Source organism: Plecotus auritus, assembly GCF_963455305.1.
Source record: "Plecotus auritus genome assembly, chromosome: 1".
Taxonomy (NCBI): Eukaryota; Metazoa; Chordata; class Mammalia; order Chiroptera; family Vespertilionidae; genus Plecotus; species Plecotus auritus.
The window spans coordinates 71,769,889-71,792,271 of NC_137770.1; the positions used below are offsets into that span (position 1 = coordinate 71,769,889).

Consider the following 22,383-nt stretch of genomic DNA (forward strand, 5'->3'; position numbering starts at 1 on the left):
TAAGATCATCTACTGTGCCCTAGCCAATGTGGCACAGCTGGTTAGTATGTCATCCTACCATATACCAAAAGGCTGTGGGTTCTCTCTTTTCCTCCCTTCCATTCTCTAAAATCAATAAAAAAAAAATTTTTTTTAAACATCACTTATAGTCCTTAACTGCTAAGACTGAGTTTATGTTCTGTTATTCCCAAGGGTAACAGGCATATTACCCTCGCACACATTGGTATTATGAGGCTAGTCTTTCTTCATTGTAGAACGATTTCTTGATATATATACTTGCCATCAAGTTGTACAAAATTTTGAAGTCTCCATGTAAAAACATGCTTCAAGAATTAGAATGCCAAAAATTCCCCAAAATGGCATGTCAAAAATTTTGAAAACAGTAAGGAATTCCTTATGATAAACCTACTTCAGTGGCACCTCTCTCAAATATGACTCGGGGCATTAGGATTCTCTACTCCAACTCAGCACAAACTTTCCAACACCAAGTCCTGCTTTAATTATTATAACCGATTTATTTCTTTCAAGTTCACACATTCTGCCTTCCACTCGCCAAACTTCTTCTGTTCTTGGGTTTCTAAAAAAATAGTCATTTTTCAAAAGCAGAAAAGGAAAGATATATATTTAATATATAAAAGAAAAGGCTAAATCTGACATAATTATATTCTTAAAAACATTCCATTTATTTACAGATGTATAAAAAGGCGAATTATTGGGCTACTGAGATCATGCTTCTTATAGAATTAGGGTGAGAGCTCACTATTCTCCAGATTCCTCAACTTCTCTTGTTCAACTACATCTTTCATAATCACACATGTAATTTTCATAGATCAGTTTCTCCTGGGGTAAGGTTAAGGGGTAAAATTTTTGGATTTTTTTAAGTTTCTGTCAAACTTCAGGATTGTTCTGAAGACTGAGCCCTCCTCAAAATAGCCCTGATATCTTCTTAATTCTAAGAGGTCTTGGAAAACACCATGATCTTGGGGGTTTGTAATGACATCTGCAGCCTTCCTTGAACACTGGGAATTACCTCTTATTTCCATCTTATTACAACTCTCATAAATAGTCAAATATATTTCCATCAAGAACTGACTACTACCTGTTTGTCTATAAAAAAGGGAACAGTGTTCAGAAGCAGAATGGTCCTTCTTTTCCTGAGGATTCTTTACTCACTTGCCTGTTCCTTGGCTGACTCTCAAAAGGCATAACAAGAGCTTTGGGAAGTCAGGAGGAAATGTGAGGACAAGATGAGCAAGGAAATAATGGGAAACTGCTATACCTAGATTAAAGTACTAGCATCTCCAAGGACAATTATTAGCAGGGAAGACAGGTGCTGGACTCCTTGGCTAAGGCATGAATGAAATCTGCTGGGTAGAGGGGAGTGGGAAGGATAATGAGAAGCACTCATTACCTACTTCAAGCTTCTTCAGTAACCTTAGAGGAGGGAAAGTTGAATGCTGGATGAGCAAGGTGTAGAAAGGCAAGTAGCACAAAACAAAGAATTTGCTCCCACTGCAATTTGCAGAGGAAAATTTTCCACCCTTTTTCATCTGTTGATTACCAGAGTTACTAGAAAGGGAACCAACCATGAAAGTAGTAATTTACTGGCTAGAACCATTCCAAAGTTGGTCTCACAACCTAGGTCTAAAGATACACTGAGTGGGATTTGGGATAAAGAAGGCAGGGGATGTAGAAGAAATAGCATCACCTAGGCACAGCCCAGGCACTGGAAGCTCTTGTGTTAGTGTTTAACAACACAAGCAAATCCTGTCAATGAAGACAGAACATGGGTTACATTCCAAAATATAATTATTTAAGAAAGGCAAAATGTAGCAGCTAAATCCCAGTCTATACATTTTCAGAATAGTGATTCTTGCCCCCGGGAGTTCCCAAGAGACCCCTCAAGTGCACCATGATTATTTACAAACTAGATAGGAAACATCATTTCTATACTCAATACAAATCTCATCTTCTAGGTTGAAAACTTCAGCCTTTGAGAAATCTATCAAAACAACTATACAAAAATATAAATATCTTCATCTTTACAGGCTGTCAGTCCTTCATACCCTGACAGCTAATGCGTGAAAAAGCTCTACAGATCGTTGAATCCATGGTAGCAGATAATAAAAAATATATCTTGTGATTCAAATACTGCCTTATTTCCCTGGTAGAGTGCCTTCTGTGACTTTTCTTTACTTAACATCCTGTGCAGGTAATGAATGAAACCTTCAAGCACCAGGAGGCTGGTTTGCTTTGGAAAATAACCAGCCCCGCAACTTTTTATTTTGGCCACTGTCTCTGGTCTCGGGAGGGAATGCTTTTCATTTTAGTTGTCTCCTGAGTGACATGATTTATGAAATGGGGAGGGCTCCCTCTATGCCCACCTCCAAAATATATATTCCAGGTGAAAATCCCTGGTCCTATGAAATGGTCTTTTCAGTGCCCAAAGACAATAAGGGAGAACTAGGTGTTTTTTTTATAACATCTCAGAATAATTATCTTAGTAATAAAAGTTAAAAGCATTCCTAATTTGCCAAAAGACTTGAATTCTTACTGAAAATGTGAGGGAATGGAAGTTACTTGGGATATGAAAGAGAGTATTTTGCTGAATGACACAAAGTACTTCACTTTGGTATTCCATGTTATCCCATTTCTCTCCACCTACTTTTAAAACACCAACTGAAAACTCTCTTTTCTGGATCCTTCTGCACAAGTGCATCACCTCCCTTGGATTTCACACCTAAACCATACTATCAAACTACAGTTCAGTCCATAGCAGGTCTGAAGTCTCAAGCAGCTTTTTATATTATAGGGAACTAGAAAACCACTATGGATCTAGAATCTTATGAATTCCTTAGGTGAGAGGAACACCTCATGTTCAGTAATGGATCAATCACATCTTAGAGAGGATGAGGAGACCCAGCACCACAAATGAGGTAACACATTTTAACATGATTAGAATTTCATAATAGTAATTTCTTACACCAAGGTCAGCCACCTATCCCTTTCTCCACCATTATCCACTGCATCGAAGTCAAGGATCACAGTTCCATGACACAAATAAACAGATGCCAACAGAGAAAGGAGGTTCCCCCTCACAGCCTGGCTTCTGCCTAAGGACAAATAAGTTCATTTCCCTGCAGAACTTGGTGAGGCCCCCGAGTTGCCCAATTTGACCGCAACAGGTGCCAATGTAGGCATGACCTTGCTCTCGCGGCTTTCCTGGTCATTCCCTATTAAGTTTATTTTGTGTCCAACTGACCCAACTTTGGCAGCTACAGGTGCCAAACAAGGCATCACCTTGAGACTCTGACAATCTGTATCACTGGAAGGATTAGCTACTTTTAACCCCAGAGGTGCCAACTTTGGCATAGGCCTCCACAAAGTGTCTGTAATGTTGTTCTCTAGGCCAGCTTTCATATGTAGAATGGGGGGTGAGGAAATATTTTCAGACTCTGCAGGGATACCAGAAGTACCCTTCCCTCCATCACTGACTTTCCTGTGGGAAAGAGGGGAATCCTTTATCTCAGAGTCAATAACAATCTTAAGGACATCTGGCTCAGAGGCGGGTTCTACAATTTGTTTTTCATTCTCAGAAAAGTCATCATCTTCCAAGTGCAAGAGAAGGGGACTGGCAGAGTCACTCTCTCCTTGTACATCAGGCAGCTCTTTCACACCAGTTCCCAAGTGGCCAATCTGGAAACTTGCTCTGTTCCCAGGAGGATGCTTACTGATAAAAGCCTGTCGAGCATCCCCTGGGAATTCTGTATCCATAGAGCTGGGCAGTTCCGCCAGGCTAACAGAGTCATCATTTAGTTGCTGATTAAGAAAGGCAATCTCATTGAGCAGAGAAGTCAGTGTTTCATCAGTATCATCCTCATCTTCCATGTTAGTTAGCAGTTCGCTGGGATCCAGTGCTGCTTCCTCTATAGCTGATGCTGCCTTTCTTAGTTCCATCTCTATGCTTGAGTCTTTCAGATCTTTCATTTTTAACTTATGAAATGAAGACTCCTTTGGCTTCAGTCTCTCCCGTCTTGATCCACTCTCTTTCCATTTATACTGAATCCCTCTCGTATTACCAGAAATCCTTTTGGGTAAGAAATCTTGTGCTTCTTGCACACTGGAAACATCAACCATTTGTGGAAAACCAGAATCTTTATTTGCTAGAAAACCCTGTGTTGGACCCAGTGCCATTCTGCCACCTCTATGATTGCCTCTGGAAGAGATTCTACCTGAATCTTCAAAGGAGTTATCTTCATTCCTGACAGTCTTTTTCAGGTGGTCAGGTGACTTGCCATCAGGAACTTCATGAGAATATTTGCTGCCACTCGTATCTACCAAACCTCCCTCTGTGGCCAGTGATGTCACATTAACAATTCTTGGCATCATAAATAAGTCATCATTTTCTAGGAGAAAAAAAAAAATTAATTTAGATTTATAGTAGTAAGCATCTCTCTCATTCATACCCAATGACCATTTGGGGAATTGTAGTTAAAATTCCAGTCTATTTTTATCAAAAAGCTAAAAAGAAAAACCAGTCCTTCAAATTATAGACCTAGCCTAACAATATGTAAAATCCAATAAAAACAACTGGTATTTGATATCCTAAAACCTAACTATAACCCTAACCTTAGCACTAGCCCTAACACCCTAATTTAAACCCTAACCTTAAAAACACACACACACACACAAAAAAAAACACTGGTATTTGATATTCCATCCTTAATAAAAGTTCCATTTAATTATTTTATAGAAATGCTCCCCAAGTTAATTCTTTATCTTGCCGCAGACATGCATCTTCATTCTGTTCACCCAATTAACTATTCTGAGGGAAAAATGAAGCCCTATAGGCAGAACTGAATGACACCTCCAGGCTGGGTTTAGCAATATTTTTAGTAGTAAGGATATCCTTATTCCCTAATAGAAATTTAGGTGCCTAAAACCTAAATCATCAAAATGGGACTTCCTTTTCAACTCTACTTCTTATCCCTAAAAACAAGTGGTGTTCAAACTGTATCAGTCTGGTAGTGTAGGAGTACACCCTCTCTGACTATTATAGAAAATTAACAAATACTTCTCAGTACCCAAAACTAAAACAATGCCTCTTCATTTTCCTCCTACTCTCACATCTTTTCAATTCTTTTCCTAGTTAGAAATGACTAGAGATCACAAAATAATTCCCAATCCCAGGTAAAGAAGACCAATCAATACCACAGATGGAGCCAAATGTGTTCCAAGAAGAGGGTCATTTCTTACCAAGGCACATTTGAGTAAAATAGTTCTTCATGATTACAGAACACATTCAAAGGCTTTCTTTATCACAGTGGGATATCAGGAATAACTCTTTTTCACTATCCATAAAGAACAACACCTATGACATACCTGATTGAGCCACAGCACTTCTGGCAAGTTGAGTCTTCAGGTCTGCTTCTAATAGAGCAGGAGAAACAGTTACCACTGGTCCTGAAAACAGGGGACCTTTTAAGGTGAGCAATTGCCCTTGCGGAGTCATCACGATGTTGGCAGAGGTGTGTGGAGTGTTAGAGGGTGAGGTATTTTCTGTAAAGAAGATCAGAGATTAGTTAAGGATTAAAAATCTTCAACTAATGCAAGTATAGCCTATGAGTCTAGGAGCTATCCCTAAAACCACACATTGACTTAAAAGGCATGAAGTAAATTTCAAATTTAGTTAGGGAACCTCAACTTGGAATTTACTTTCTGAACCACTTTTCATTGGATAATGGTTACCTATCCACTGGTTCTCCTGTTTTGTTTTTGTTGTTAATCCTCACCCAAGGATATTTTTTTCATTAAGTTTTAGAAAGAGTAGAAGGGAGGGAAGGAGAGTAAGGTGGGGGGAGATAGAAACACTGACGTGAGAGAGACGTATTGATTGATTTGCCTCCTGCATGTGCCCCAAACAGGGCTGGGGATTGAACCTACAATCCAGGTACATGCCCAGGACTGGGAATAGAATCTGCAACCCTTCTGTGCACGGGCCAACACTAACCACTGAGCACAATGGCCAGGGCCACTAGTTCTTCTAATGCTCAGAATTTATTATTGAGGAATAGAGTTATGGAACCACTTTTTTGATGGAAAGCTTCTGATAATCTTGATGGTGAATCTGGATGAAGACATACACAATTCTACTCCTAGGCTTGCTTGCTTCCCTATATACCTCTAACCAGGCATCCTCAAACTACGACCCGTGGGCCACATGCGGCCCGCCAAGGACATTTATCCGGCCCGCCGGGTGCTGCTGCCTGTCCTGCTTAGCAGCCGACTCGTCCCAGGCCCGCAGTGCACATAGGAATTTGTTCATAGTTTTTTTTTTTTAAACTATAGTCCAGCCCTCCAATGGTCTGAGGGACAGTGAACTGACCCCCTGTTTAAAAAGTTTGAGGACCCCTGCATTATTTCAAATTTCTAGACCTCAGTTTTTCTATCTGTGAAATGAGTAGACTGGACTAAATGATCATTAAAATCCTTTCTTAGCAGTAACATAATTTGATTCTGCAATGTTAAAACTAACTTATACTTCAGTATTTATCATTACTATCTTAGCTGATTTTAAAAACCAAATTTCCTGGCCCTAGCCGGTTTGGCTCAGTGGATAGAGCGTCGGCCTGTGGTCTGAAGATTCCAGTCAAGGGCACATGCCGGGGTTGCAGGCTCGATCCCCAGTAGGGGGCTTGCAGGAGGCAGCCAATCGATGATTCTCTCTCATCACTGATGTTTCTATCTCTCTCTTCTGCTCTGAAATCAATAAAAATATATTTAAAAACAAAAAAAAAATTTCCTAGTTCATACACTAGGCCACTCAAAGAGTAAAAAATGATATACCATTCTCTAAGGATATACAAAAATAATGTGAAACTAATATTGTCTCACTTCTAAAAATCAAGATAGGAGAGAGCAATAAGTTAGAACCAATTTATGACCTGGAGAGTATCATGCTAAGTGAAATAAGTCAGTCAGAGAAAGACAAGAATCACATGATCTCACTCATATATGGAATCTAATTAACAAAATAAACTGGTGAACAGAGTGGATCCAGAGACATGGAAGCATGGAACATAGTGTGGAATCTCGGAGAGAAGGCAGGGCAGGGTGGGTGGAAGGTAATCAACCAAAGACTTTATATGCATATATGCATAACCCATGGTGACAGACAGTGGGGTGGAGAGGGCCTGGGGCAGGGGTGGGCTAGAGGGGGTCAATGGGAGAAAACAGGGGATATGTGTAATACTTTCAACAATAAAGATTAAAAAAAACAAACAATTTACTTTGTTCCTTAAAGCAAGTCATTGATAGGCAATCTGATTCAACAAAATTAAATTTTAAAAATCTTCCAATATATTTGTCTCAGCTAGGCCCAAACTTCCTCATGACTGATAAGCAGAACTGCAAGGAAAGAGTTCATGTATAAAGACTGAAAAGATGGCAGCCTATGAAATACTCACTGAAACACTAGAGGGAAAATATATGACTGTACACTGTATCAGAAGTAGGTCTTAAATGTTACCATGACTGTAACTTCTTAGGATTTGGTTGAATGTGAAAGCTAGAAACTGAAATTTAATGTAGTTAATGTTCTACTTTTTATATAACCACTAGAGGCCCAGTGCACGAATTTGTGCATGGGTGGGGTCTGGCTGGCCTGCCCCGATCAGCTGATCAGGGGTGGTTGGTCAGCCAGAGGGAGGGGCTGCAGGCGGTTGGCCGGCCGGCCCCACCCCCTGGTCGAACTTCTGGTAAAGAAAATTTGCATATTAGCCTTTTATTATATAGAATATTTAATTCATTCATTTACAACTAAATTATGGCCACAAGATATTCAGTCCACTAAACTAAACTAAACTAAACTGATGTTCATTAAGAAAAGCAAAGAATGGCCCTCCTACCTGTGGCCTGGTCTCTTTTTCTGGAAAGAATCAAAGGTTTCCCCTTCCTGTTATTTATAAACATCTGTCCAAGATCTACAGATGATGCAGAAGATCCTTCCTGCTGTTTGCTAGTTCTGGGAGACACATCAAACTCATCTGATCCCATCTTCTTTTTTCTTTTTTGTGCCTCTAGTGCTTGCTGTTTTGCATAAATATACTCTAGCTTCTTCAGGACCACTTCTTCTGTCTTACCTATAGGTTGACAAGGAATAAATTGTCACTCTCTATATGACCCCACATAATAATGAGAAATAAAATCAACTGAAATCCAGTTGATTTAACTATATTCCCCAAAACTATGGAAGGCAAGAGTGATTATAAACCAAGAGAAAGATTTAGTCAAAAGATAACTCTGCCATTAACTATGGGAACCAAGCCTTAAACTAGACTATCTGAAAGATCTATTGAGAAGTTCTCTTTACTAAAATTGTTATCATTCTCTTTACCAAAGATCATTTACATATCTCACCTGAAAGAGATGATACTTTCCGTATCAAAATATTTCGTTTTCGAGTCAGGAGATTTTTCTGTCCTATCAACTTGTCAGCTTGATCTGTTAGTCCTTGAATTTCGCTGAATGCCTAAAATTAGAAATAATAATGTGTCAATCAATTTGCTCTTCCTACACAACTTCTTTAATAAAAATAATTTAATCTAATCTTTTAGAGAATTTTATAATGCCATTTAAAATAATCCATACATTATTTTTTGTTAAACTGCAGGCTTTCTGGCTTGTAATTCTAGGGAACATGATTATTTCCAAAAAGCATCACTGAGTGGGTAACAGGTGTTTCCACAACTACAAGGCGATACAAAACATTTTACTACTCTGTTTAGATTTTAATAATCAACTTTAAAGTCATTTCCCAGTCAAAGTAAAATCTGATTGAAATAACTTTGTTTAGAGTACTATGAATGCTTGCCTTGTACTCCTCTCCAACTTCTACTTTAAAAGCAACTTAAATGAAATTTGCCTTAGACAGTCTACATGCAAACTTAAAACTTCTACTAGCTTGAATATTTCAGATTTTCTTTTAAAGGACTGTCAATTGTTAAGAAGTATGTTAAAATATCACTTATGTTGTGCTTTTCACTGTGATAAACTGTTCTAAGTGCTATGGAGAACACCAATGTAAAGAGACTGTGCTAAACAGAGCTTATCAGGGTTTTTTGCTTTATTTGAAGGAAGGATGGCTCTGTTGATTAAGAATCTGGCTTTTAATGAAAAGCTACTCTGACACAACAAAAAAACTTCTCCCCCTAAAGGATGTATTGGGCCTTCACTAGTCCATATTCAAATGATAAATACAACTCTATTTCAATCTCCCTTGTGTGGTAATATTTTCTCTTTTATGTTTAGAAGATTCTTAGTCAAGCTCTTAATTGTCTATACAGAACACTTACCCTAGTAAGAATGAGACTTTTGGAAACCTTGGAAGAGTGAAGTAATCCCAATGTGATCTTCAATTTCTCAAAGAGATCCCTCATTTCACCACGCCGGCGCCGCTCATTGGCAGTGTGTGTCCGGCGATAATAAGCAAAAGCTTCTGCTTCTTTCTGTAATTTTTCACTCCAGTATTCAGGCTTCAGTTTTACAGTAAATTGTGAAGCCTGTACAAACAAAAAATGACCACCTAAATATCTTTCACATGTACCTTCCCGCTTCTTCCATCCCAAATGGCGTTGCTCTGTATCAGACACCCACCATCTTCTGCCTGGACTATCATAGCCTCTCAACGTACTACTAGTCTATCCTTCCTCAAAATCTAACAGTGTAAATTCCTTTTTTTAAATTTTATTTAACAGTGCAAATTCTTTTTTTTTTAATCTTTATTGTTCAGATTATTACAGATGTCCCTCTTTTTTCCCCCAATAGCTGCCCTCTACCCGGTTCCCACCCAACTCCAGGCCTTTCCCCACCCCCTCCACTGACCTCATCCATTAGTGTAAGCTCTTGTCCAATCTCTTTCTGCACCCCCACAACCTCTTCCCCCCAAGAAATGTCAGTCTGCTCCCTTTCCATGCCCCTGATTTCCAATAGCTGATTCTATTACATTCACCAATCTGTTCTGTTCATCAGGTTTTTTATTCATTTGATTTTTAGTTTCACTTGTTGATAGATATGTATTTGTTGTCACTTTGTTGTTCATAATTTTTTACCTTTACCTTTTTCTTCTTCTTCCTCCTCTTAGAGAATACCCTTCAGCATTTCATATAATACTGGTTTGGTGGTGATGAACTTCTTTAGCTTTTTCTTGTCTGTGAAACTCTTTATCTGACCGTCAATTCTAAATGATAGCTTTGCTGGGTAGAGTAATCTTGGTTGTAGGTTCTTGCTATTCATCACTTTGTATATTTCTTTTTAAAAAAATTTTTTTTAAATATATTTTATTGATTTTTTACAGAGAGGAAGGGAGATGGAGAGTTAGAAACATCAATGAGAGAGAAACATCAATGAGCTGCCTCCTGCACACTCCCCACCGGGTATGTGCCCACAACCAAGGTACATGCCCTTGACCGGAATCGAACCTGGGACCCTTGAGTCCACAGGCCGACGCTCTATCCACTGAGCCAAACCGGTTAGGGCACTTTGTATATTTCTTGCCACTCCCTTCTGGCCTGCACAGTTTCTGTTGAGAAATCAGCTGACAGTCGTATGGGTACTCCCTTGTAGGTAACTAACTGTTTTTCTCTTGCTGCTTTCAAGATTCTCTCTTTGTCTTTTGCCCTTGGCATTTTAATTATGATGTGTCTTGGTGTGGTCCTCTTTAGATTCCTCTTGTTTGGGGTTCTCTGCACTTCCTGGACTTGTAAGTCTATTTCTTTCATCAGGTAGGGAAAGTTTTCTGTCATTATTTCTTCAAATAGGTTTTCAATATCTTGTTCTCTCTCTTCTTCTGGCACCCCCATAATTCAGATGTTGATATCCTTTAAGTTGTCCCAGAGGCTCCTTACACTATCTTCATATTTTTGGATTCTTTTTTCTTTTTGCTTTTCCGGTTGGGTGTATTTTGCTTCTTCGTATTTCAAATCTTTGACTTGATCCGTGAGATCCTCTAGTCCAGTGGGCGGCAGACTCATTAGTCAACAGAGCCAAATATCAACAGTACGACGATTGAAATTTCTTTTGAGAGCCAAATTTTTTAAACTTAAACTTCAACTTCTTCCAATGCCACTTCTTCAAAATAGACTCGCCCAGGCCGTGGTATTTTGTGGAAGAGCCACACTCAAGGAGCCAAAGAGCCGCATGTGGCTCATGAGCCACGGTTTGCCGACCACTGCTCTAGTCTGCTGTTGAATCTCTTTATATTATTCTTTATTTCAGTCAGTGTATGCTTGATTTCTGTTTGGTCCTTTTTCGTATCCTTGAGGGTCTCACTAAATTTCTTGGAGGTTTCTAGAAGATTCTTGAGTAAACTTATAACCGTGGTTTTGAACTCTATATCCAGTATTTTGCTTTCATCCATTTCTTTCATTTGTGACTTGTTTGTCTCCGCATTTTGGCTGCTTCCCGGTATTTGTTTCTATGTACTGGGTGGGTAGCTGCTATGTCTCCTTGAGTTGATAAGAGTGGCCTTGTGTGTTAGGTGTCCTATAGGGCCCAGTGACTCAGCCTCCCCAGTCACCTGAGGTGGACACTCTTGGTGAACCCCTTTGTGGGCTGTTTGCACAGTCTTGTTGTAGTTAACCCTTGATTGCTGTTGGTATCACTGGGAGGAATTGACCTCCAAGCCAATTGGCTATGAGGACCTGCTGTGTCTACACTGGAAGATCTGTTGTGCAGGAGACACCCTTATGGGGCAGGACTTGCTTCAGTGGGGCTTTGGTGCTCACTGAAACTGCCCCGAGTGTGTCTCTTATGGATGTGAAGAGTTGTAATCTGGTATGGTCTCACTCTGACCACTGGGTAAACTGGCTCTTGGATCTCCAAGGAGGTGCAAGGTCAGCCACTGTCTGGGGCCACCCAGCAGGAGCTACAGAGACATCTGCAGATTCCTCCTCTTTGTATGGAGTTTGGAAGTGCCCAGGTGAGGCCCAGCTGTGAAGCAAGGCAGGCTGCTGCTGCCTGGCCTTGGGCCTTTTTTTGGAAGCTCTGGGGCTCTCTGACCCAGCTGCAGTTTGACAGGTTTTAGGCGGAGATAGGACAGGCCATTCATATACAAAAGCCGATGCGCACAGCTTGGGTGGGGTTGTAAATTGGGTGGGGCGGGGTCTCTGAGAATCACCAGGGCGGAGCAAACAGCAATGGCTGCCAGTCACCCCTGCACCGGAGAGGTCCCCGGGTCTCCGCATCCCGCGCCCCTGTGCAGGAACAACGATCACTGCGAGCACCTCTGAGAGAAAGCCGCCCTCGCGTTCCTGTCCCGATGCCAGACAGTCCAGTTTCTCCCTGTATGTGTCTGGGTCCCCAGAGTCTCACTCGGAACTGGAGTTCAGAGCAAGAGGGAGCTTGTATCTCCCTCCCATTTAAAAGAGCAGCACATCCAGGTGCCAGCACTTTCCGTGCCTTTGCTCCTCTTACCAGTCTCAATGGGCTTTCTTCACCTCTCTAGTTGTGGAACTTCCACTCAGCCAGCTTTCCCGCAGTTCTGGGTGGTAGTTGTTCTGCCTTTTAGTTGTAATTTTGATGTGGTTGTGAGAGGCAGCAAGTATAGGTGTTTACCCATGCCACCATCTTGGTTCTCCATCAACAGTGCAAATTCTTAATCTAATATTTAAAATTCAAACTTTGTATGTTTTCAGAAAATTTTTTCTTGACCCTCAGGATGCCTTAGGCTTGCTTTCTCTCTTATTTGTTTCATTTCAGTTTTTTAAAAATTATGTACTATAGCCCAGGCAGTGTGACTCAGTGGCTGAGCATCGACCTATGAACTAGGAGGTCACAGTTCCAATCCCCATCAGGGCACATGCTCTGGTTGCAGACTCAGTCCCCAGTAGGGGGCATGCAGGAGACAGCCGATCAATGATTCTCATCATTAATGTTTCTATCTCTCTCTCTTCCTCTCTGAAATCAATAAAAATATACTTTAAAAATTTTTAAATTATGTATTATAGATGCAAGAAGTAATAGATGCACATAGGGTTTTAAATATATTTAAAAGGTTTATAATAAAAATCAACTGTGCCCTACACCTGTACATGAACCCACAGAAAAAACCACTTGATCCTTTTTTTTTATTTTATTTTAATTGATTTCAGAGAGAAAGGGAAAGGTAGAGATAGATAGAAACATCAATGATGAGAAAGAATCATTGATTGGCTGCCTCCTGCAAGCCCCACACTGGGATCGAGCCCACAACTTGGGCATGTGCCCTTACCAGGTATCGAACCATGACCTGTTTCATAGGTCAACACTCAACCACTGAGCCATGCCAGCCAGGCTACTTGATGCTTACAGATGCTTTTTCTGGCTCTTAAATCTATACCTAAATAACAAATAGTAATATAAGCATATGCTTGTTAATTTTCAATACTATCTATCCACTTCCTTTTATGTAAAAGAGAATTTAGCCCACACCAGTCTCTTACTTCATTTCATCATCCCATCTTCCTAATACAAACATATCATTAATTTTAGTTCTTCTATTGATCCTTTTGCAACTTGAATATAATACTAATCTCAATCTCTTACTTCATCAACAATAGACAATATCTCTGTAAAATGAGATTATCAGCACTTGTTATCCTTCCCCTTATTTCTTCTTTCCTCTTCCATCTCCCAATTTGTCATTTGTACTTAAATATTTTTCAACACTAAAATTAAGTCTTCCATAGTTTATTCGTGATTATATAGGTTTTAAAAAAATCACTAACAGTGGCTACCCTCTTATGACAATGTGAATACTATTCATACAAAGTAATAAATACATTTCCGGTCTTCTACAGTTTCTTGATTTTGTTTTCCCCTCTCTGATGTGTCTAGTTGTCTTCTTTTTTATCAGAACTAAAATCACTGACTTTCTAAAGTTAAACTTGTTGAGCATTAGTATAAAAGACACAACAAGATAGAATAAAAACTAATACCAAGTTTAAATATAGCAAAATGTTATAAATAATTTGCATGTAATAATTAGGGAGCAAAAACAATGGATTGTATAAATAAGTTATGAAAATTATTGTATCTGAAAAATGTTTTAATATGAATGAAAAAATATAGTAATATGTACAAAAATGATTACAAGCATGTAAATATGTATCATGTGATCCCAAAACCAGATCAAACTCAAACTAACCATACCAAGTGGTTTTTAAGAAAGGATCTGAATACCACCCCTTCAACTCAACCCAAGCTCCATCACTGTCTTTATCTCTTAAGAAGACAGAATAGCAAGTGGAAAATGATTTAAACAACCAAACTCGCTTGCATTCTTAATGTCAATAAGGATAGAGAAAACCTTGCTTAATTATACCATAATATACAGTAAATATATTCATAAAAATCAAAGAACATTTTAATTTCATGGCACCTTAAATTGCTAGCCATCATTATAGAGAAGAACTAGTTTTTAGGTCACTGAAAAATCACTGAAGAATGCCAGCTTGTTTTATGGCATATCATTATTTTACAGGATTAAAATGGACAAGAAATTTATGAAACCTGATACACACATCAATTTTCATAAAATGCATACCCATTTTAATGCTTCTAAATTATTCTACCATCTGGGTAGAAGAGAGGATTAAGAGGAAAAATAGCATTAAAAATGTAATTTCATTAAGGGTTAAAAAAAAAAAAAGCTTATTATATTAACTCACTAGTAAGACTAACCCTGAATATATCTAATAGAGCTAATGTTGTCTTAACCCTAAGGACAAATGGCATCATTTTATTAAATAAGTAATTATCGTTAAATATATTATAAATACCTTTCGACTTCTTTCAGCAGTTTTTTCGTCTGCAGACATATGGGTACGGCACCTAGATAAAGATAGTATTTTTCAATGTCTTACTAAAATTCAGTAATCTAAAACCTATTTTCACAGCTATATTAAACCAAACCATCTCAAATTGTCTAAATTGTAACCAGCTTCTTTCCTCCAAGGTCTGATATGTGGCAATATAACTTATTTCTTTCTCTTAATAAACGGTGTCCAAATAGTCCCTAAAACTAACTACTTTTTTCAATCACGACATATTTCAAACATACAAACCAGTATAAACAAACATATAATGAAAATCCAAGTATCTACCACCCAGCTTGAGAAATAAAACCTCCAAAAACTAAGAGATCTTTTGTGCAGCCTACTCAATCCCATTTCCTTGTTCCTTTTCATAGGTAAACACTCCCAAACTGAGTTTACCATGCACATATTTGCAGTTTTACTGGGTATGTGAGATATATCCCTAAATAGAAAATATTACATAGCACTTTAAACATATATAGTAAGTACAGGGTATCTTTCTTAAACTGATCTGTTCCACTAACCTTATATCTGAGACATGTTGATACATATACAGTAGTTCTAGTTCAATCATTTTAAGAGTGAATTTTCCAAAATTGATTTTTTCAGAATGTTAGTCGTCGTTTAGGTTGTTTACAAATTTTCACAATGCTGCAGTGGATAGTCCCATACATGACCCCTTGTACATGCTTTTTTAGGGCATATATCTAGGAGTGGAATAGATGAATAGAAGGCGCGCACATCTTCAACTTTAGTAATGTCACACTTCTCGCCAAATGGTTTTAACAATTTACACTCCCCACCTGTAGTATGTTCCATTGCTCCCACAATTAGGCAACAGTACTATCAGAAATTTCAATTTTGCCAGTCTTATGGGTGTGAACTGATAAAGTCATCATGGTTTAATTTGCATTTCCCTAATTACAAATTTTCATTGTTTACTGGCTATCCAGGTTTCCTCATGTGAATTCCGTGAGATAACCATTACTTCCTTTTCTAACCGAATTATTTTTTTCTTACTGACTTGTAGCAGTTTATATCCTTGATAGTAATTCTTTGTCAAACACTATTGTAAATATTTCTTTTACAGTCTAAGTTTGCCTTCACACTGTTTTCATGGTGTTCTAATGGACAAAATATTTTAAATTCTTAATAATCTGCTGTTTTACAACAGTTTGTGCTCTGTGTGTATTGGTTATTCTTGGTCCTTTATTTATTAATTGAGAGAGAGAAAGATTTGTTGTTCCACTTATTTATGTACTCATTAGTTGATTCCTGTGTGTGCCCTGACAGGTCTTGGCCCTTTATTTCAGTTCATTAACATGGTATACCTCCATTTAGTGAATTCTTCTTCAATGTCTTTCAATAACATCTTATAAAACTTTTGTTAATAGTCCCAGGTTTATTTTTGTTACTATTGGTAGCTTTTAGAAAACATTTTTTATTTGTTGCTATTATTTAGGAACTTAATTTTTACTATGCTGAACTTAAATATCCAGCCAATACTGCTGAACTTAATTAAGTCTAATTAAGTTTTTAAGAGATTTAAACTCTTTCAAGCTTAACCAGTAGGCAACTGAAGTAGCCTCCAAATAGCTCTGGAGTAAAGAAAACTACTAGGACTACCTTCCCCTCCCTTAGACTTTCTCAACATTACTTTATCTTTGTGACAGCATGGATGGACCTGGAGATCATTATGCTAAGTAAAATAAACCAGAGAAAGACAAGCACCGTATGATTTCACTCATATGTGAAACCTAGTGAACAAAATGAACTAACAAGCAAAATATAGACAGACACAGAGAGAGCAAGCTGGCAGCTGTTGGGGGAAGGGGTGGGGGAGGGAGACTGGGCGGTACGGAGGGATTAAGCAATAAAGGAGAAAAAAAGAGAAAAAAAACTCTTGAGCACGTACAACAGTGTGGTGACTGCCAGGGGAAGAGGGTAGAGGGCAATGAAGGAGGGTATAGGGGGAATAAATGGTGATGGAAGGAGACTTGACTTGGGGGTAGTGTACAATACAGTGTACAGACGATGTGTTGTGGAACTGTGCACCTGAAACCTGTATAATTTTGTTATCCAGTGTCACCCCAATAAATTTTTTAAAAATTACTTTCATTACTACTTTACATGGTGGTTCATGTCTTAATCTTTTAAAGATAATGGAACTGCCTGGCCGGCGTGGCTCAGTGGATGAGCATCAATCTATGAACCATGAGGTCATGGTTCGATTCCTGGTCAGGACACATGTCCGGGTTGCCGGCTCGATCTCCAGTGGAGAGGTGTGCAAGGAGGCAGCTAATCGATACTTCTCTCTCACCAGTTTTTCTATCTCTATCCCTCTCCCTTCCCCTCTCTAAAATAAAAAAATATATTAAAAAAAGACTTTGTCCAAGCTTAAGTATCTGCAAACTAGCAAAACTAGTATATGAATACGTGTGTGTAGGTTCCAAAAGCATGTTATTCACATTTACACTGTCTCCTAGCAATAACCAAGGCAAGTTAATTACCTCTGAATTCCAGCTCCTCTCTCATTTAATCAGAAAAAAAGCTAGAGCAATAAAAAAACAAGTTACTTATTCCAGAGCTCCTGAACAGAACAGTTTTGTTTATGGTCAAAAAAACAATAACCCAAAAAGAAGTAAAACTTACGTCTGTTTAAAAGTCTGTGTGTGGGCAGCTGTAGTCTTCATGTGGTCAACATTAATTTCCTCAGAGAACTCTTCCACAGTCTCAATGTCCACCTGTTCCTCCTCATCCTCAATGAATTCTACACAGTTATCCTGAAACACAACATTCCAACAGTAAATAAAGTACTGGGAAGCTAGCACACCTAAACTATTAAATTGAATGCTCCCCTTGTAAAAACCAACTAGTGCCAAGCACTGATCTTATACCAGGAATACTGATAATCCTAAATTTGTTAATCATAAGAGAGAATTAACTCATAAAAATATGGATGAAGCTAAAAACTAAAAATTACATAATAAAAAATCACAGGTATTATTAAAAAGACATCATTAGACATCATCAGACACTCCCAAAAACATACTCAAGGCAGGTATGGAAATAAAAATATAGCCCAAAAGTCTGTATTGATGCCAGTGTTATTTCTAATGGATAAAATTCAGTGATAAATATATTAAAACTGCATAAACCTTAAGATTATATAGCAGTAAAATAAAATTTGGCAAAGGGAAAAGTAGAAAAAAGAAAAATTCAGGTTCTATTTTAAGGGTGCTTCATCATAGACTCATGAATACAGACTAACGGTTGCCAAAAGTGGGGGAAGGTGAGACTGGGTGGAAAAGCTGAAGGAATTAAGAAGTACAAATTGATAGCTACAAAATAGTCACAGGGATATAAAGTACAGTATAGAGAATATAGTCAATAATATTCTAGTGACTATGTATGGTGCCAGGTGGGTACTGGAAATATTGGAGGAACACTTTGTAAAGTATATAATTGTCTAACCTCTATGCTATACACGTAAAACTAATACAAAATAATACTGAAGGTAAACTGTAATTGAAAAAAAAATGTTTAAAGAGTGAGTCATAGCTAATCACACACCGACACCCACAAAAACATACTCAAGGCAGGTATGGAAAAAAAAAATATAGCCCAGTCTTTTAAATCTCTCAACCCCACAGAAGGAGAGCTTCTGAAGAATTTCAGATATCAAAAGCAGCTCAGGCTTGCTCTACTTGCTAATTATTCTAAAAAATGAGCCAATCAGTAAGCATTTATTGAGCACCTGTCACGGAAACTCACTGTGCATTTTATATAACAGAATATACAGATTATGAGATATGCAGATATCTTTAAGTCCACCTTTAAAAGTAGTGTTTACTATGCCAGAAACTAAAGAGGGAAAATGTTATCTATAATCACACTGTTCCAAAAAGGCACAACTCAAAAATAAAGCATCCCAATCACCTTAATAGTCCTATATTTAAGCTTGTTGTAAAAATTACTTACCCCCAAATTATAGGCTTCATAAGGCTGATAAAAAACACTAAATGCAAGCCATCATTTATGTCCTCCAATTTAAGCACAATTTAAACAATGTATCTTAAATTTAAACAATGTAAACAACATGTATTAAAATTGACTGCAAAAAATTTAAGAAGCTAAATCATCAGAGTCCCAAAAGAATCTAAAGAGTCTGGATAATATGTAGATAGATGCTTTATAATATTTAAACTGAAGAATGTCTCTCAGCTGCATGGCTTAAACTTCAGACTTTGTAAATAATGTCCAATAAACTTCACAATGGAAGTTTTAAATTAAGGAAGCTACTCACAACTTCCCTTACACTATTTCAATATAATGTTAATCACAAACATAAAGGTATCATAATTGTATACATGTACATAAATACAATGTAGGATTTAGATTTTAGAGATTTTTTAATATAATGTTCTTCATTTTAAAAAGGTCAGTGTACCTTGTATGTCAGATTCCCTATTAGGAGATTCAAGCAATGCCACCCTATTAAAAGACACTCTAAAGGTTCTATTAAGTCAATTTTATGATAGCAATAGTTTTCACTGGTTTTAAAGTTGGACTGTTTTTGGTCTGATGCTTACCCAGGCTGACTTACAATGGGAGACTCTGCAAACAGTGCAAGACTATCTACACAATCTAACTCCCAAACTCCGTGAATTCAGATTCTTTAGCTACCGACAGATGTCTATTCTCAAAAAGGACTAGAGGAAGAATATAAGGCACATGCTATAGAATCATTCAATTGTAGAGTTAGATCCTCGTTTTATAAATGAGACAACTGAGGTTGCAGAAATAACCAACACAAAACATTTGAACATTTTAGAGTCTTAAAATACTATTTTTATGTTTTATCTGCATAAGGTGGTTAGCTATTAACATAGAGGGACTAGGTAACAAAGGCTGAGTGAACAACAAGGAAGTGAAATTCTAAAATAACCCACTGCATTGCAATCAGTGCAGAGGCCCATATTATCTTCTCCTGAAGAGGGACTCATTCCTTTTAGATTTCAGGACACCCCACAGGCATCTAGGTATAACCTCCTTATGATTTACAACAGACCCCATGTCAAGGGTCAGCAAACCACAGCCCCACCACCTGTTTCGGTAAGTAGAGGTTTACTGGAACACGGCTACTACACTTACTACTGTTTGTGGCTGCTTTTATGCTACAACAGCAATTGAGTAGTTGCAACAAGCCGTCTAGCCTATAATTTGGCCCTTTACAGAAAAAGTTTGCCCAACTCCTGCCCTGTATCACACCTGACTCAGTTACTTAGTTCAGTAAATACAACCCTAAATAGGAAGCCTACAAAAATGGCTTCAGAAGAATAAATTATAAAGGTCATATTACAAAGGAAGACCACCAAAGTTCAAAATATAAATTCTAAAAACTATTTAATTTTAGGAGGTAAAGAAAAACTTAAGGCACAATCATATTAAAATATTAATTGGTATTTTCCATTGTTCTCCAAAAAGAACATCTCTCTTAAGTACAGGAAGATAAGTTCTCCCCCAGTTCTAAGGTCACCCATTACCCTGTTTCTTATGTATCTACCAGATAAGCTACAATCACTTTATATAGAAAATGTCAAAAAAACTAACTGGGATCAAATGGGAGTAGTGGTTTCAGGATTTCCTTTTTTAAACCTAACTTGACAGAGCATCGCAAGCATCTATCTCCCAAAGGCTTAAGCCAGCCTTTCCATAATATCAGACAAATCTCAAAGAACAATATAAGCTCAATAAATGTTACCTGACTGACACAGCCTAAAACTACAAAGTCATTTAATCATGATCTAAATCTAGGCATCCAATTGCATGTATCAAGGTCTTAGTGATCTTCTGAAAAGCTACTGTCTCTAATAAATCATTTAAATCCTTGAGGTTTCAGTCACAACAAAAATGGGCTCACCACCTTTTCTACATCATCAACCTCCTCACTCTGGTAGTCAGAAACAACATCCACAATCTCATCAATAGAATCATCGGTTTTCTCATTCTCATCTTCCTCGTCGTCTTCTTCCAAATCCCAAACACTGAAGTCAGCGCTGCTTCTCCCACCCTTCTTCTCTTGCTTTGGTTGTATCTGTTCTCTTGATAGCAGTACATGATCTTGAAAATGTCCTTCCCCTCGGCTCCCTTTTGTAGCTCTTCTAGGAACAATAGCAAAGGTTGCAGGACTAGAAATCCTACTCCAAGAATCACATTCAGTTTTTAAAACTCTGGTATTCTCAGTAGTTCCACTTTTTCCAAGTAAACCAGAGACACACTGTTCTTGTTGAAACACATCTAAATTTTCCGGACAAGTCTTTATTTCTTTAATTAACTGGTCATCTGCCTCTTTCTTGCATTCTTGTGAAGTTCCAATACATTTCTGGGTCAATGGGCCCTTCAGGTGTTTTCTCCATCTCTCCCTAAGACTGTCCATTAGAAAGTCTCCACTTCCCTTCTCCTTGGCCTCTGACTGGGGATTAGATTGATGCTCCTCCACAACTATGCTCCCTGATAATTCAAGTTTACAGTCTTCCTTAGAGATAAGTGGAAATTTATTTGATTTCTCCTCTGAACTGTCTAATCCTTTCTGCTGTTCCACTTTCACATTACCCAGTTTTTTAAGCTGCACATTACTTATACCGTGGACTGTCATATTACTGGCTCTTTCAGAAATGGTCTTAACTTCTAGAAGAGTCAGTTTTTCTTTAGAACTATTATGATTCCTAATCCCACCTTCATCAGCATCTTTATAGTCTTCACTTGTGAGTGACACAGTGTTATAGGAGTGCCCAGAAGGTTTATCAGTTGCAGGACCTTCTTCTATAAGGGATTCTTCATCTAAATGATCACCCCCATCTTCCAAGGAATCATTCAGAGTTTCTTCTGAGGCAGTAGCTCCTGAATTTTGCTTTACAGCATTAGCCTCAGAGTCTACAGCTTCTCCGTCCGACTGTAGGGCCTTCGTCTTCTTAGTTTCCTGCTCTCTTTTTAAAACGCATGTTCCATCTTTCTGGTCTGCATTCTGGGATTCTTTCTTCATCTGAAGAGAAGCAACATGTTGAAGAATGGAGCTGGGAACAGGCTTTTGTCCTGGGAGCTGCAACAAGGCAAAACTACCAGACTGGAGAGGAACGAGGCTGGCTGTACCAACAGGCTGTCCTCCTGAGCTATAGGTTATTTTGGTTTCAGAGCCTGTCTTATTTGCAAAGCTTTGTGGCTCAGGAGGGGAAATCCTCAGGGTCAATGTACCAGACTGAGACACAAAACTAGGTCCAGAAGAAAGCAATGATGGTGCCTGAGTGATGACATTCACTGCTGGAGAAGACCCAATAGCTTGGATTACAGGACTCATAACAGAAAAAGTAGAGGATGAAGCAGTAGTTGGTGGAGTCTCTGAAGGCTTAGAAGGAGTGGGTAACCGGATTCCCACCACAGACCCTGGTAAGAAAAAGAAAACATTAAATCACCACTGACCATATCAAGACTTCCAAAGTATACTTTTCTTTTTGAACAGATGATTCTGAGA

At 38.3% G+C, this 22,383-nt stretch overlaps 1 protein-coding gene across 5 annotated transcripts in view; it reads right to left on the reverse strand.

Annotated features, from left to right (window-relative positions):
• Positions 1-1,791: 1,791 nt before the first annotated feature.
• MGA (MAX dimerization protein MGA) overlaps positions 1,792-22,383 on the reverse strand; it is a 99,976-nt gene continuing 79,384 nt past the window's right edge. For 3 of the 5 annotated variants that reach the window (XM_080665071.1, XM_080665073.1, XM_080665070.1), the window contains exons 17-24: positions 20,779-22,295; positions 17,505-17,635; positions 14,817-14,868; positions 9,354-9,560; positions 8,419-8,530; positions 7,908-8,141; positions 5,383-5,559; positions 1,792-4,406 (exon numbers count right to left, since the gene is read on the reverse strand). In XM_080665071.1, coding sequence (XP_080521197.1) covers positions 3,130-4,406; positions 5,383-5,559; positions 7,908-8,141; positions 8,419-8,530; positions 9,354-9,560; positions 14,817-14,868; positions 17,505-17,635; positions 20,779-22,295 — 3,707 coding nt within the window. In that variant the 3' untranslated portion in view covers positions 1,792-3,129. The remainder of the gene's footprint in view (positions 4,407-5,382; positions 5,560-7,907; positions 8,142-8,418; positions 8,531-9,353; positions 9,561-14,816; positions 14,869-17,504; positions 17,636-20,778; positions 22,296-22,383) is intronic. The other 2 variants (XM_080665074.1, XM_080665072.1) reach the window with 2 other exon arrangements.